Source organism: Hydra viridissima, unplaced genomic scaffold, assembly GCF_058129835.1.
Source record: "Hydra viridissima isolate aposymbiotic clone 2 unplaced genomic scaffold, HvirCarnegie_v1 scaffold_12, whole genome shotgun sequence".
NCBI lineage: Eukaryota > Metazoa > Cnidaria > Hydrozoa > Anthoathecata > Hydridae > Hydra > Hydra viridissima.
The window spans coordinates 10030202-10048305 of record NW_028324311.1 but is presented as its reverse complement, the minus strand read 5'-3'; the positions used below and the strand labels follow the sequence as shown (position 1 = coordinate 10048305).

General features: G+C 31.1%; 1 protein-coding gene across 2 annotated transcripts in view; it reads right to left on the bottom strand.

The window, feature by feature from the left end:
* Nucleotides 1-15331: 15331 nt before the first annotated feature.
* Nucleotides 15332-18104, bottom strand: part of LOC145193724 (syntaxin-1A-like) — a 36464-nt gene continuing 33691 nt past the window's right edge. Inside the window, exons 8-11 of one of the 2 annotated variants that reach the window (XM_090068732.1) lie at nucleotides 17694-17741; nucleotides 17496-17606; nucleotides 17224-17297; nucleotides 15332-16226 (exon numbers count right to left, since the gene is read on the bottom strand). In XM_090068732.1, coding sequence (XP_089924858.1) covers nucleotides 16217-16226; nucleotides 17224-17297; nucleotides 17496-17606; nucleotides 17694-17741 — 243 coding nt within the window. In that variant the 3' untranslated portion in view covers nucleotides 15332-16216. Of the gene's footprint in view, nucleotides 16227-16950; nucleotides 17298-17495; nucleotides 17607-17693; nucleotides 17742-18104 lie in introns of those variants that run through there. The other variant, XM_090068733.1, reaches the window with a different exon arrangement.

The window sequence follows — 18104 nt, the reverse complement described above, 5'->3', positions numbered from 1 at the left end:
AATAACCAATTTGTCATGGAATATTGGAAAAAACAAAAGGAACAACAACGAGCTTTTACCAAGAAGCATTCGAGGAATCATCGTTGGAAAGTCCGGTTGCGGAAAAACAACCTTGCTTCTCAATTTACTGCTCAAACCTGGATAGTTGGATTATAACCACTTGCAGGTCTTTGGCAAATCTCTTTTCCAACCCGAGTACAAAATACTGAAAAGCTCGTTCGAAAAAAATTTGCCAAAAAAGATTATCCTCGATTTGTTCAAGGTACAAAACGAAATGGAAAAGTTAAACCTAAACCCTGAATGCGTCATCAACGACCTTTCAAAAAATTATTCCGAAACCGAGGACATGGAGTGCCAATTTTTTGAAACGGCTGACGATGTGCCTGAACCCGAAGATCTCGATTCAACAAAAAACAATTTAATGATCTTTGACGATTTGCAATTGACCAAACAAAACAAGTGCGAAAAATATTACATCCGAGGAAGACACTCCAATGTCGACTGCTTTTACCTCGCTCAAAATTATTTTATGCTACCTCGACAAACCATCCGAGAAAACACCAATTTTATTTGCCTGTTTCCTCAAGACTCAAAAAATATTGACCACATCTATCGAGACCACGTTTCGAGCGACATGAAAAAAGAAGAGTTCAAAAAATTTTGCAGACATTGCTGGTCTGAACCTCACGGATTTACCGTTATCAATTTGTCGTCAAAAAAATACGATGAAAAATATCGAAGCGGATTTAACAATTTTTATTTTCCAAAAGAAGCCATTTAAAAAATTTTTTCACCCATTAAAAAAATGTCAGGCATAATCATCGATGTGGATGGAACATCCAACATAATAATAACAGAATTTTTGGACAAAATCGTTTTTGAAAAAGGAAAAAAATATGAGATGGCTTTTCTCGGTCTTGAGACCTACAATAGCTTTCCAAACATCACCAGCAACAACAATTCTTTCCGGTACAGCATGACCAACGGTGCCAATTGGGAAAACGTCGCCATTCCAGAAGGAAGCTACGACATTATCGACATCAACAATTATTTGCAAAAAACCGTCTCAAACACAATAAAAAATTATGCGTCTCAAAGCGCAAGCTACGTTACCGCAAATAAAATCAGCTACTCACCAGAAAACATCAAGATTGGATCCAATTCAAACACTTTAAAATCAACCATCAAACTTGGATTGAACTATATGATGGACCTTAAGGTCGAAAACAGCATCGCCTCCCTTTTGGGCTTCACAAAAAGACAATTAGACTCCAATTCCGAATATGAGTCCGACGACATTGTCAGAATTACGAACGTCAATACGATCAGAATCGTCAACAACGTTATCGGATCGGCATACATCAAAGGATCACAATTAAATTGCATCTACTCCTTTTACCCCTCTGTGGGTCCTGGCTTTAAAATCATCGAAAGACCCACCCATTTGGTTTACCTCCCTGTCAAAGTACCAGAAATTTCCACGATGGTCACACGCGTTGTCGATCAAAACGGTAATCTAATCGACTTTCGCGGCGAGGACATCACGATCCGTTATCACATTCGAGAAGTGAAATAAATATTTTTTCCGGCATTTTAAAAATGAGCAATTACATTCGTGTCAAATTAAATGTGTCTCAGGGACAGATCGATAAAATAAAAAAATCAATCATTGAAGGAAAACCCGCGAGCCTCCGTATTTCAAAAGATAATTTACACGGAAACGACGTTTTACTTTTAACAGAAAGCCAACATCGAAAAATTGTGGACGCTCTAAATCGAGGAGTTGGAGTCACCATAAAAATGAGCAAAACTCAATTGGAACACAACGCAAAAATAGAAGGAGGATTTCTTGGTGCTCTTTTACCTTTATTGGGAAGGGTTGCAGCTAAAGCCGTCCCAGTTTTTGGTAAGGCCGCTTTGGGCGGGGTTACCTCTTCTCTTGGATCCAATATGATCGACAAAATTTTAGGAAATGGAATAAAATCAGAAGGAGGGTTTCTTCCTTTTCTTTTACCTTTATTGGGAGCTCTAGCACCCACTTTGATTGAAAAAATTGTTGGAAATGGTATTGCTTACCTCAAAAGCAATGGAAAAGGAATGAAAATTGCCACATACAAAGGAGACGGACTGTTTTTAACACCATGGGTCACAGGAAGCTCACTCAAAGATGGATTATACTTCAAAAGAGACAGAAAATATGTACCCATCCTATCTTGATTGCTTCTCGGACCCATTCTCAAGAATCCTTTTTAAAAAATTTTTTTTGAGTTAAAAAATTTTCTTGGCATAATAAAATGAACGGAAAAACTAGGATCTTGCGAAATGAGGACGGAAAAATTAAAAGCATAAAAACACTTGACCCCATTGAATATTTAAGGAGCAAAGGATTTGGATGGCGAGAAATTGAAAAATACAAATCAATTCTCGAAGAAAAACAAGAACAAAAACAAGAACAAAGAAAAAAAGAAATTTTTCGCGCAACATTTAAACACCTTTACAGCCATTAAATTTTTTTCATTACGCGTGTTTATCACGTCATGAAAAAAATGTTTTTGTTGACCGATTTTTTTTTTATTTTAAACCAGAAAATTTTCACCCCCGCGATTATCAAAAAAAACCAGAACGGAGATGGAAAATGAAAATGAGCCAGAACCCGCATTTTATAGTAGTCAAACGTTAGTTTTGGCAAGGTTTTAATACCCCTAATTAAAAACGCTGACACATAAAAGTTAATTACAAGAAATAAACCTATACAAGAGATAATAATATCAATAACAATACTGCACATTACCAATAATTTAAATAACTTATATTATGCTAGAAAACATTTGCTCATGAGATAGTAAAATAGTAACAGGCCTGTTAATATAATGTATTAAGTAGCTAGCAACACAAAGAATTTATCCTACTGTCTGAAAGTTTAAATTAAACGCAATTCTTCAATGCATTACAGTAATTTAGCTTTGAATTACTTGATGAATGTAATTTTTTTTTACCTTGATAACAAGACTATTTTTGTACAAATCACTTTAATACACAGATACTAGCCTTTTCTTAATATCTAAAACTGTCACATATTTCTTAAGCTGAGGGTCAAAGTGAGAAGTACTTTTACACTAGAAAAACTATGCTTTGAGATAAAAGAATTCTTAGGAAAAATAAAAAACAAAATCTTTAAATCAAACATATTTTTAAACAAAAAATTTTCAGTGTGACAGGATATTAAAAATGTCTATGAATAATATACAATATCAATAATAACAATTTTCGTACTTTTGAGAGTTTATCCAAAATGAAATATGAAGGTTCAGCAGATAGAAAACTATAAATCTAAACTTATGAACACTTTTAATTGTATTATGTTAAGCATTTTTCTTTTGCATATATACTAATCCTTTTTCAACAGTAACTTGTTACTTTGTTTCTTTGAATAATTTTGCAAATTTTAGTTTGAAAAGGATAGTGGTATCACTTGGCTTATGTAAACTCGGAAATTTTTTTAATAACTGTAATACTGCTAGTAACGAAAAAAAAATGTTTTACAGTATTTTTTCAAAGTATGATTTTATAAAAGTTTTTAAAGAATTACCCATTAATGTATTTCATAAAAGTACTATATCAATATATTAAGGTTTCTTATTTTTCCAGTTTTTCCCACACAGAGGCTTTAAAGAAAAGGAACAAAAAACAATAGGTTATGGTTAATTTACTATCAAAATGCACATAGAATGTTGATAAAGAAAATAAAATAATAAAAAAAAGCAGATCATGTTTTTTTAAAAGATGTTAAGACAACAAATGTGCTTGCTAGATTATCTTCATAATTTTTAAGAAAAAATATGAAAACTTTATTAAAAAATCATTTTAAATGATAAATAAGACCATAAGTTTGAGTTTCAAAAACAATGCATTATTAAATATTGTTAACAACATTTTTAATGTTTAATAAAATCTCTTTATCATTATCTTTTTTAGAATAATATGGAATACTTCAGAAATTGCATCAATGCTTGTTATTTATAACTCACTGCTCTCAAACAGCCATGGGAAGAGTACTTCAAACAAGAAACATCAGATAAATTTTCTTTTACATATCTAATTTTATCTTCTTTAATTTTGTAAAAAAAACACTGTTTTGTGATCAACATTTTCAGAAAGTAACAAAAAGATTTTTGTTTAAGAAAGTTTTTCTCTATAAAGTAAAGTGCAATTGAAAATATGTGACAACTAACTTTTGCTCCATTGAAAACTTTCAAGCTCATCCTGGACAACATATTGATAATTTTCAGCAAAATCTTCTAAAATTATTCATTTCTTTGCTGAAGGTTTTCTTTGCAGTTTTTATAAGTATTTACTTTGTGTTTTTGTAATACATTTGATTTTATATATTATTTATAGTTTTTTATATATTGTGATTTTGTGGTAAGAGTTTCAATGCTACTGCAAAAGAAGTCATTAAATTTATTGAGTGGCAGTAATTCGTAACACTAGTGATGTATAGTCAGTGGTTTGTCATTACTTGAATACTTTGAATAATTTTTCTTAGCTAATGGCCTATAAACTCTTGTACTAAACACCTTTTTGAATACCTGGGCATTGGTCAAATTGGTGCAGCATACAGCATTTCTAACAGAACAAACAATTACAGATATAGAATCCTTATAACTTTTTTTCCAAACTATTGCATCCATGAGAAGTTTTGTATTTTGGTGATTTATGTACGCACTTATACTGAGACTGACTGAGACATTTGCTGAAATGCACAGCTTGGGTTTCAGATTGCAAAGTTTGGACAAACTGACATTGACATTAGGATAGTCTTTTTTACATGTGTTTTGTAAATATGCAGTTTTTTTTTTTTTTTTGAATGTGTTGAATTTTTTTAATACTAACTGTTTTTTCCCTGGCATGCTTCTTAGAAACTTATCTCTTTGATAAAAAATTATCACTAACTTAAATGTTTCTGGTGAAATAAGGTTTTCAAGATTTTTTCCTGGTAATGATAAAATCCCCTGCGTATGTTTATCTTTTTTAACGTTAGAAAAAGTTAATTAGACAGTTCAAAGCAGGGTTGATAAAAATCACGATTTTTTAAAAAAAAAATCAAAAAATTGATTTTTTTAATTTAAATCAGGTTTTTTTGATTTAAATCGGATTTTTTTTTATTTAAATTACATTTTGGAGAGATAAACTTTTAATAACATAGTTTTTAAAAATGTAATGAAATTATAACTAAATTAATTTAAAACATTGAAAAATCTTTTTTAATGTTGATTATTTACAATTTTTCAAAGATTCAATCAATTAAATTCATTGATTCTAATGCTTTTTGATTAAATAGTTTGAATAGGAAAACCAATTTGCCTGCTTTCTCAATTCCGAGTCTATTTCTAATGTTTGAATGCACAAGAACAAATGATGAAATATTCTTTCAACTCCTGCAGATGAAGCAACAGCAGTAAGTAACTGTTCAACAACTTTCAGTATTTCCTGATTCACATGATAGTTATGAGATTTCCACCAATCACATGGCTTAATAGTTTAAACAATGTTATCATGGAACATAAACTTTTGAAATGGTGCTGCTTCTGCTTTAAAGTTAACCAATAGTGGAAGAAAATCTGGATTCTTTGAAGCTGCAAAGTCCATTCCAATCTCTATTTCTTTATCAGTTAATTCTTTACCTTTGTATTTAGGATTAACAATATTAGCCAAAAAATGAGCTGGGGTCATTGCCTCCTGGCTAAGCTTAGGACTTAATTCCCTCCGAAGATTTTTCCATATCACTACACTGTCACCAATAGTACTACTGTCCTGCTGCATCAGGTCTAATGCAACACCAATTGGTTTAAGGATTTGTAACAGTTCTTCTGCACTTTGCTTTACACCAAGGTTATTTACAATATTTGTAATATTCTTATCAATTTTTGTTCTGTTTTCTTCACAAACTGTTAAAAGAATCGGCCAGTGTTTTAGATAGAATTCAAGACAGTCAGCCAATGTGTTCCATCTGACATCTTTGGGCATTATAAGTCGTAGCCCTTCTTTTGCTTTGAATGTAGCAGCAGCAAAATGGTTGTTTCTAAAATATTTAATAACTTGAACAATCTGCTCCTTGATGTTTGGAATTGCCAAGTCTTGTGCCAATAGATTGAGAATACGAGCTGAACATCCGTATGTAATAACATTAACATCATCTCGAGTTTCCAATTTCTGTCTCATTTTCAGGCTTGGACTGGGCCGCCGGGAGACCGGGAGATTCCCGGTGGGCCGGTTGGCATAAAAATTGTATTATATTTTTAGTTAGGCTACATTTTATTTTCCAAATAAAATGTAAATTAAAGTTCAGACTGGTTTGAAAGAGAAAAGAATTAGAGCAAATCAACTACTTGAAAGTGCAAAAGATAAATTTCCTATCAATGTTCACAACATGGTAATGAATCAAGTAATCAGTAGTTTAAAACAGAGATTGTCAGAGCATGGTAGTCTATATGCTGATTTATCTTGTTTAGATCCAAGAAATTTTGCAAAAATTTTGAAAAAAATGCCTAGTGGCAGATTGCAGCATCTGAGTGGGTTGCTCAGAAAGTTTGATGCTAGTGTAACAAAAAATCAGCTTCAAACAGAATTATCGGATTTTGAAAGGAAATGGGAAAGTTTCGAAATAACTCTTGAAGATGAATGTAATTTGATATTTGAAACAAGAAATAAATGCAAATCTTGCAAAAAATGTATTGTTTGTTGTTACTTTGTCCTCTAGAAGTTTAACTTGCATAGTCTTGCGTATTCAAATTTGTTTCTGGCTTAAAACTTTGTGCTAACATAATCCTCATCACAAGTTGCTTGTGAAAGGTCATTTTCGAAATTAAAATATATTTTGAACAGATTAAGAAATTTGATGAGCCAGTCAAGTTTACAGTCATTCATGCTGATGTCTTGTGAAAAAGACCTTCTTCCGAGAAATAGAAAACGATGCAATAATTGATGTCTTGGCATCGACTAGTCAAACGATGAAAAAGTTGCTATACTAGTCAATATTGAATAGCGATGGTGTCTACTATTTCTAGACTCCAACTAACAGCAGTGTTTTAGAAATATTTGTTTTTATCAATATTTAGGCTGGGAAGTTTAAATCTTTTTTTTATATTTTAAATAATAGTAAACAATAACTTTATAAAACGCTAATTATCCCGTTGATGGGCTCAGTGACGCAACAGCTTTTAAACTATTACTATAAGTTAATATAATGTTTTTTGACCAATTTTTTTTTAGTAATGATGAAAAGTTTGCATTAAAATATATAATTTCTAAAAAAATCTCGCCTTAAAGCCTATTTTCATTGTGATAATTAAACTTTTTTAGTTTTTAGTTCAGTGACGCAACCTAATTTTTACAGATGTGCATGTGACAAAAAAACACTTGAATTATTTTTAAAGACTAAAAGTGTTTTCACTCAAGACATATATATAATCTCAAAGATTCTTTCTAACAAAAATATGGATGTGTTTTGGTTAAAATATTGCAAGAACTCGCCCTCAAATTTTACTTACTTTTTCGAATAATAAAAAGAAAAAAACAGTTGCTAACATTCATCAAATTTATCTACTCGGTTCAAATATTTTCTAATCAAAATATATTTTAACAATAATTTTAAGGTGTTTAAACTACAGTTAAAGAAAAAAAATCTTTTGAAAAAAGAAATTTTTAAACACGAAATTTCCATCGTGGAAATAGCCATGTGTGTGTGTGTGTATATATATATATATATATATATTTACATATAAAATTTATGCAACATACAATGAAGTGGGCCGCCGTGACCAATTTTCCCGGGCCGGTTTTTCAAGTCAGTCCAACCCTGCTCATTTTCGACACATTTGCTGCGTTATCAGTTACTACACTGCGAACTTTACAACCAAATTGTTTTTCGCATTTATTGATAGGTTTAACAACAACATCAACCAAATAGTCAGAAGTATGTAGATGGCCGGAGGTATCAATTGTATCTGCAAGGTAGATATCTGAATTCATTGTTGTTACTGTTGCACAAACTATTGGTTCATTATGAACATTGCTCCACCCATCAATACTCATAGCTACAGACTGATCATGTAGCAAACCTAAACAGCTAGTTAAACTGTTCTTGTGAACAGTGTCTAGTAGTTTTCCACCAATATCGATTCTATAAGGAGGGTTATATCCTGGGCGTAAAAAATGGATCATTTTGATAAACTCTGGATGGTCAACCATTCTGAGAGGCGAGTTAGTAGCATAAATCATTATTGCTGTCTGCTCATCAATAGCTTCTTTTTCAGATTTAGTGGTTTTAATAAGGTATGAATCCAATTTAGTTGTCACTGTCTTGCCACTGCTTGGTCTTGTCACTGTCTTATTATTTGAACACAAAAAACTTGTTTTATCTACAGCAGATTGACTAGATTCAGTTTTCTTAATAGAACGTTGACTGGTTTGTGGTTCTTCAGTTGTCTGGTTGATATTTATTAAAGTGTCTTGACAAATAATAATGTTTTCGTTATCTTGAATATCTTTCAGAAAATCACATTTACCAGCACTTATGTGGCTTCTCATTCGAGCAACCAAACCTTGCATTTGAACACCGCAGCTTTTGCATTTAGCTTTATTACCCTTTTTCCCACACTTTGCAGGTAATTCTTCAAACCATGTCCAAACTGCATCTCTTCTTCTACCGGCACCAGACATTTTTATATCTAGTTACATTATTTTTATTTTCAACTAAAAAATAACAAGCAATTATAAATGAATACTGTAATTTAAAAAAATTTGAATATACTCTTATATGAAAGGAATATATTTATATTTATTACTTAAATAGTAACAAAAACAGAAATTAATGTAATTAGTCAATAAGTTAAAACAAGAAAAAGAAAATTGAATAAAATATGAACAAAAATCTTACAACAAATTTAAAAATTTAATGATTTGTATGACTACCATATATTTTACAATGCATTATCTGACTATTATAACTAATATTAGTTTATGCAGTAGTTATAATGCAATTTACTTTAATTTGATTAATCAATAAATAATAATTAAAAATAACTAAAATCAAACAAATTTGTTGAGTGGCAGTAATTCGTGACAACACTTGTCGCTTTCACGGTCATTAGAAAATAATAATTTCTTTCTAAAAAATCGCCACGTGTACTCCTATTTTCAAATAAAGTCATTTCTTTTTGAATTTTTGATGATAATGTTTTATGTCTAATTGGTTGCATTGGTGAATGTCCTTCTTTAATAACATGATCAAGTTCCTTATCAATACTTAAAAATATTACTTTCAGACTCAGGTGCTATTTCAGGTTCCTCAATCAAATAAAGTGACAATATTATGGGAGATTATTACAACAAACGTTGTAACAATCTCCGATAATATTTTCACCTCATCATATGACAAAGCTATAGAATTATATTGCACTGGGTAAATATCATTTAATGATTTTTTTATATAATATTTTACTTTGTAAAATCGTTTAAGAATTAACGGAAGGCTGCTCCACCGTGGCTTGCAGTCCATTATTAAAGAGAGTTATTTTCCAAATTTAGCCTTTATATATTTTTCTAAGATGTCGTTCTTGGTAGGTGATTGTAGTCCAACAAATCTTCCTCTATGTCCTCATTTTCGGATGAATCGCTGTCAGAAAATTCATTGTTAAAATATGGCTGATTTGCATCGAATTCTTTCTTTTTATAAAGAACATCAATTACAGCAAGTTGTATGCCGTGAGCAAAACATAGTTGTAAGTTAGCAGGCAGCTAACCAACAATCTCTCTCCTACACCGAATTTCGTTTTCTTGCGCACTTCAATTTGATGAACTAAACCTAATCCTATTATTTTGCTGTACTCTACTACATGATTACGCATTGCGTTTACTGACATTGATAGATTTCTGAATCCCATAGCAGTTAGAGCGGCACGTCTGTTGAAGAACAAATTACATTAAATGAAAGCCTGTCAGACGCCGTTAAACTAGCAAGTGTAGCACGAAGTGTTTTATCATCCCTTTCATAAATCGGAAAGTATTCTGTTAGTGGTTTAGATTTCTTTTTTGGTGGTTTATTTGGTGTGGATTCTCCGGTAATATTAGGTTGGGTTGGAATTTCGACCTTTACATTATGCACCGACAACATGTGTGTATTGTGAAGGTGGCGTTTTAATGTTATCTTTTGTCTATTTAATTTAATTTTTCTGTTTAACGTTTAGTTTGTTATTTAGTTTAGCTAATGAAAGTAAGGGATTAGGTATATGGAGGTTGGGAACGAGGTTGATGGTCTGGAGAGTACTAGGTTAGGTAAGGGCGAGGTTTGGGGATAGTTAGGTTAGGAATGGACAAGGTTTAATCTAAAAGGGCTAAACTTATATTCGCCGTCCTCAGTATATTCTATAATATAATAAAACTCAACGAATGTTCTATTAATGTGTAATGGTAGCACTCTTACTCTTATAACTTTTATATAATACAAATAATATTCTCTTACGCTTCTTGCAGTGTTCATTACTGTTTATTTCAATTACTCCTCTTTTTTTATATCTCTTCTTTAATTAAATCTTCTGGTTATTCTCCAGCAATTAATGTTAAAATCTTCTTCTTTTCTTCTTTTATTCAACTGCTTATTACAAAGCTGTTTATTCATCAAAGTACTCTTCTTATCTCTAAAATTCTTTCTCTTCTTTAAAATCCTCTTTAATTCTCTTAAAAACTCTTTTCTCTTAAAATCCTCTTTTAAATCTCTTCTTCTAAAGAGACGACCGTACTCATCAGTCGCTCTAATCTCAACTAACGCTAATTCTTCTCTAATTCTCCTAACAAAAACTCTTAGGCTCCTTCTTTTTTGAGCTTTTATAGTTTTATGCTTCTTTTCCAGTTGCGATTTCTTTTCATTTATTTATATGGCAGGTTGATGAGTCTTCGTGTTTACGTCTTTTCTCAGTTGTTTTTAACTTTTCTTCTTTCCGTTTTATCGTCTACTTACTTGATAGATCGGTGAATCATCGTGTATAAGTCTTTTCCGGTCGTTGTTTTTAACTTTTCTTATTGTCGTTTTATCATTTACGAGTCTTCGCGTTTACGTCTTTTCTCAGTTGTTGTTTTTAACTTAATTCTTTTTGCTTTACCATTTATTTATATGAAGAGTCGACGAGTCATCTTGTGTGTCTTTTCCGATAGTTATTCTTTTAATCTGATTCTCCCTCCTCGCAATAACAAAATTGGGAAGTTACTTAGATCGAAAGAACAGGGAAATTTATCAGATTTTATTGAATCAACTAATAACACTGGTCAACACAATTCTTGTTTCCTTAATTTTTTTTTTTTTTTTGGTGTTATAAGGTACTTCTATGGTCCTGACTATGAAAAAAAACTGGGAGATTGCTAACAGCTTTTCTTTTTGAAATATCTTTACTATTCTTTACTTTTTTGACTGCTTTTTTGATCTTTACTATTTTGACTAAACAATACAAGAAAGTTAACACATATGTTAACAAAATTTATATTTAATACAGTCAAATTATCTTTTATAAGATTTCTTTGAATGAATGACTTTAGGTAAATCTCATTGCAAACTCCTGCAGTCTGTAAATTTTTCTAAATGCGAGTGCAAGAGGTGAATTTTTACGCTCATGTTGTACTAAGCTCTTGCAAGTTTGAAACCATGCACTCAACAAGCTCGAAATGGTCTCAGATTTCTTGTTACCTAGGAAATTACTAATAACCAAAGCAAATGAGTTTCAAGCTTTAGATTTGTCATTGATTTGACAAAGTTCACGGATCTTTCACAAACTGCCTATTCTGTGGCTTATCAAAAATAACGGCTTTTAATTTTTCTGTACTTAATCTTGGAAACTTGTGTGAAAGAAAATTGAAACATTTTCCAATTTTGTCAAGCGCCTCGACAAACTCTCTCATTATACTTAGTTTAATATGAAGTGGCGGAAATATGATGTGGTCTCGGCTTACTAAAGGCACGTTATGAAGTAAAATGCACTTTAAACTTCTTTTGCCGCTGTTTATAAAAAGACGCCAGTCACTAGATTAGTAGTTTTTTAACCGTACGGTCAATAACCAAACTTTCACCATTCGTTCAATAACCGGATATCCGGGTACCCACCAACTGTGTAGTGAAAAGAACAAAACTAAAACTGAGATACCAAAAAATGAACATCAAGTTGCAAGGCATAATATTGTGGAACAGAGGTGTGGGCCTAAAAGAAATACGAACATGCTGTCAATTCTAGACACATTCAAATTATTTTTCACTCCAGAAATGGCAGATAACATTATACGTCAGACGATTAAAAAAGCAAACTCAACATATACAACAAATAATGAAAAAAATCCATTGAAATACCAACTAGTGTGGCAAAATCTTGAACTTCAGGAATTTTATGAATTCCTGGCTATTTTGATAACCTCTTGCGCCAACAACTCAAACACTGACAATACAAAGGATATGTGGCGGTTGTACTCATCCATTGTATCGTGCAGCAATGGGCATCAATCGCTTTTGGAACATCATTCGTTTTATTCTATTTGATGATGCCAATACTCGTACTCAACGCATGGAGATTGATAAAGCTGCTCCAATACGAGACATTTGGACAATGCTTAATAGTAATTTAGCAAAACATTATAACCCAACAGAGCACCTGACCATCGACGAGCAACTTTACCCATATCGGGGTCGAACTAAGTTCACTCAATATATTCCATCAAAGCCAGCCAAGTATGGAATTAAAGTATGGTGGACATGTGATGCAGAAAACTCGTATCCCCTCACAGGTCAGTGAGAAAAATGTTGGTGAGAGAGTTGTAAAAGACTTGGCAGTACAATACAAAGGATTCAGTAGAAACATTACCATGGATAATTACTTCACTACTCTGTCATTGGCAAAATCTTTACTATCCTGGGATCTATCAATTGTTGGCACTTTAAAGAAAAATAAGACATGCATTCCACCAGCAATGGCTGCATTGAAAACACGAGAAGAACTATCCACCGTGTTTGGCTTTCATAAAAAAGTAACCATGTGTAATTATGTGCCCAAAAAAAACAAAGCAGTGATTATGCTATCATCAATGCATCAGGTACCAAAGATCGGTGATGATGCAAAGAAAAGACCAGAAATTATTGAACTTTACAACTGGTCAAAACCTGGTGTTGACACAATGGATGAAATGCTTCGTAGATACACTACTAAAAGATTAACTCAAAGATGGCCTCTAGCATTTTTCTACAATATTCTCGATGTTACCTGCCTTGCAGCATATATCCTTTATTATGAGAATAATAAAGTGCTTCCAAAAAAATCATGTTACTTGAAAAACGTTCGCATAATCCGTTACTTGAAAAACGTTCGCATAAAGTTTTTTTGGTCGAGCAATAAATCCATATGTGCAACCAACAGCATCTAAATCTTCCAAACCCCAGGCACAACTCGATTCAACCTGAAGGAAAAAGATTACTGGGGTATGCCATGTTTGTCTCACCAGCGAATTTAAAAAACGTTGCAAAACTCGAAAGTCATGTTCGATATGTGAGTTCCCTGTTTGTGATGAGCATTGTGTTTCAACCACGACATGCGAGGAGTGTGTGAAATAATTAACTTCTTTGTTATTTTTTATGGCAATGTGTTTAAATAAAAAAAATACTTTAATAAACAGTCTTATTATTGTGTATAAACCCAGCTTTCATTTATAATAACTTAAGTGAGTACCGGGGTACCCGGTTATTGAACGGAGGAGGTATCGAGTTTGATAGTTAATAACTGCTATTGAATGATTGATTCCAAAATATTTTGACGAAAAAGTGGTGTCAAACTGCTTCAACTTTGGGGATCCGATGAGCAGTCATAAAAATTTTTTAAAGGGACGTTAACAAATTCTTCTTTGGAAACTGGAATGGATACCCGGATACCCGGTTATTGACCAGACGGTTAAACCCGTCTGTCGAAAAATACCACCAATATCGTTACAAAAAAATCCTTCTCTTGAGAAAAATACTGTAACAAATTCTTTTCTCAGGTACAATAAAAAAGGATGTTTCCGAAGTAAGCAAATTTTTTCTGTTAAACGAAATGCTAAAATTTCAGAAGCTTACTTTGGTTAGTTCAGATCTCTTACAAAGTCATTTAGTTCTTTCTAATTAACTGGTTGAGGTTCATTTGTAGTCTAAATTCTCTGGATTCGAGTCTTTAAGTGACGTATTTTGTTTAGGTTCACATAGATTTGGATCATCAGATGATTTAGATGTAGTGGGTTGTAACTCATAAGAGAGCATAGACGCTCTGTTGAAATGTTCAGAATGCTCTTAAGCTAAAAAAAGTTGTTGAAACTAAAGGTAGGAAAAAAGAAGTGATTTATCAAGATGAAACTTTTTCATTTCAATTCAATTTGTTCATCTCCAGCAACACTATTAAAAACAATTTAAATGTCACATACGATTGGCGGAAGGTTAGTTGAAGCTAATTTACTGGTAAGAATACAAAGATTGTGCTTTTTCTTTTGAAAAATTCATGCTAAAACCAGAAATGAGTTTTCCCGTATGTTCAATTAAGAAACAGGACACTATCTTGTGGAAAAACGAATACAGATTTAATACTTTTGGATTAGATGAAAAGTAGTAATTACTCAGACCATCAAGTAAAGAGTTTGACCCACGTTATACTAAAAATGCATTATAGTTTGATGGTAGAAGAATAACAGCGTGGGGATGCTTCACATTGCTAATTCTTTTACCCTTTTTTTTTTTTTTTTTTTTTAAAGAATTGTTTCAAAAAAATTTTTCTCTGTATAAAATTGAATAAAAGTTTATTGCATTTTTAAAATTCAAAATTTTTTAGTAAATTCTCACTACTTTGTAGGAAATTAATATTCCGATGAGAAAAATCAAAGAGAACGGAATAATTTGTTTAAAGATGTGACACTTAACTGTGTATAAAGGGGAAAAAAAATCAATCAATGTCAATTACTGACTATGAAATGCATTTTTTCTAAATGTGAACGTCTGACTCTTTTATACTTCGTTCATTTATCCTTGGTCCGCTATCCAAGTAAAAGCGTTCGCTTTTCTCCTACTAGTTCCTTACAATGACCAATATTTCACCTTAAACGGACCATAAGGAGTGTCACTAGCCCTGTCTTTGGTAGTGCGCCTTGTTCACAAATGCAAAGTCTATGGAGACTCTATGCATAAGCAATTAGGAAACTTTAATTACCTTCCAGGACCAGAGATTAACTTGTTACACTGTTATTATGAAAGTTTAAGAGAGCATAAACGCAAGTACAACTGCTTATTTAGGTTTGATTTATTAGAAACTCTAAAACAGTGCATAAAAAACCATAAATACAACCAAACAATTAAAGTATAAACTAATTTTCAAAAATAACATTGATAACTGTCGTTTAGGACTTCGGAGAAAAAAAGAACAGGTTAGGTTTTAACAGGATATATATATCCTGCCGAAAAAACAACTGATTATGAAAACGTTAGAAAGGAAAACTTTGAACAGAATTTAGGAACATTAAAACCATAAGATACAAAAAAATATTTTTAAAACAATTACACTTGAAATATTTATAACCAAAAATTGATCACTAAAAATGGAAATATTTTTTTTTAGGTTTCATGAGACCGCTTATAATGAAATATTTATGTTCAAAAGCTTATTGGGATAGAATTGTTGAAAAAAGAGAATTTTACTGTAGCACAAAAACATCCTCAAAAGTAGAAACAATACCGTAAGTAATAAAAACTCAATCAGAATTTGGTGAAATATGGCTAAGCTAAATATAAATCTGATATATATATAAAAAAAAAACAACACTGTTATATAAAATAAACTATCATAGGTTGCATGGCTTTTGAAAATCAACCGCATGATTCTTTTATAAGAAAATTGATACTACTAAGCTAATGTGAGCTATGCCTCCTCCTTCATCCCCCCCTCCCGACCACAAACCCTATCAGTCATAATAAACAGGTTGTATGCAAGGTTGTAAGGTTGCAACTTAGAAATTGCGTTTTATATATATCAAAATTTAACATTAAAAAAGCCGATTCCAAAAATTAAGCTTCCAAACCAAAAACTATATTCCTTCTAAATTCTTACCTTAAAATTCTTACCACTGAAATAAATCCCCAAGGCAATTAAATTGCTAACACGAAGCATAGCAATTAACTTTTTCTAAAGAATAAAAAATAAAAAAAAAAAATTATAATTTACTTTTTCTATCATAAAACATGCTTACATTAAATTGCTGCTCTGTTTTACAATTAAAAGAAAAATTATTGAAGATGGTGTTGTTGGAATCTTCTAGGTAATTTACAGGTAAACAATTAAAGATTTCACCACAGAAAAATATAAACAGTGCGTAAAAAACCACAAAGAAAGAAATTATAAACTGATTTAAAAATAGTAAATCATTCACAGCTTCTTCAATTAATTCACAGTTTATTCAAAGAGAGAATATATATAAACTAATTTTAAAATCATAGTAATCACAGCTTCTTGCGTCAAAAAATTCAAAGAACTAAAAGGAGGCAATATTAAAAATGATGTCATTTACGAATATTTTTGTAAACAGGAAAAAACTTAAATAACAAATATTAAACCCATAAGATACAAAAATATTCACATTTTCAAAACAATTACAATTGAAATAATAATTTTCTATTGTGTTTTATAACGTTCATAAGAAAAATAATTAAAACCGAAATATTGTCAACAAAATAACCGAAATAATATCTCTTAATTAAAACATAATTGAATGAAGCCGATATTCTTCTCGGAGTAGTATTTATCAATTTATCATAAGGTAAAGAGGATTAATAAAAAAAAAAAAAAAAAAAAAAAAGGAATCATAAAACTCAAAATAAAGTCGAAATACATGTTTAAGCTAAATATAAATCTGATATAGAAAAATAGCAGCTGCTATATAAAATAATCTATCGTAGGTACCATTTGTCATTATCAATCAACCACATTTGTCTTTTTAAAAGAAAGTTGATGTTAGCTATATATAGAGCTATCCCCCCACATAACGTTATCAGTCGTAACAAAAAGATTGTAAGCATTCTAACTGAGGTTAGAAATCGCATTTATTATATATCAAAATTCCAGAATGTTCCAAACCATCAACTTGTTTTACTTCTGAACTCTTACATCACACTGAAATTCTTACCTTACACTGAAATAAATTGCCAAGGCAATTATAACTGCTAATATGATGCAGCAAAAAGCAATTATGAATTTTTTCTAAAGAACAAAATTGTTATTAAAACAATACTTAAAATAATAACAAAAAATTGTTATTAAAATATAATTTAAAATTAAAACCACTGATAACAAGAAGTATATTAATTTGGTGATAAAAGTTGTTCTGAAAATCCTTTTCATTAAATATTTTGATTATAGATAAGTTGTTAAACTTATGAAACTTTGATAATAACTTACTCTTCGAGCTTTGCTTTGGTATTTAACAGCTTTCTTTGTATCTACCACAGCTTTTTGAACAAATTCTGCTGCTTGTTCAACATTGTGTTCAATTCGGTCAATCATTTCTCCCTACAATTATCAGATGTTAAAAAAATGATCATAATTTTAGATCAAAGAACTTTAACAACTTTTTTTATCAACGATGAGAAAACAAACCTGACTTTGGACTAATAATGCCATATCTGTGAACATTTCGTGTAGTTCCTTAAAATAAAAATTACTTTATAGGAGCTCAAACTACAAAAACTACAAGCTTTAATATTTGAAGATATAAACTCATATGTAAACATGTAATATAAACAATATTTAAAGTGCATACCATAAATCAGCCCAGTGTATAAGTAAAAAGATAATATAAAACTCTTTTAGATTTGAAATCACTTTTATTGGTCTCTTTTAAATGGCTTAAAGCCTCAACTTATACACCAGTATGTAGAACAAAAATTAAATTGCTGAAATAGAATTTGTAAAGTTTCATAATCTGTTGCAAATTATTAACTGAACCATTTTGAAGAAAATATTTAAGACTTCTGATAAAGAAAATGGCATTAAATCTTAAATGTAATG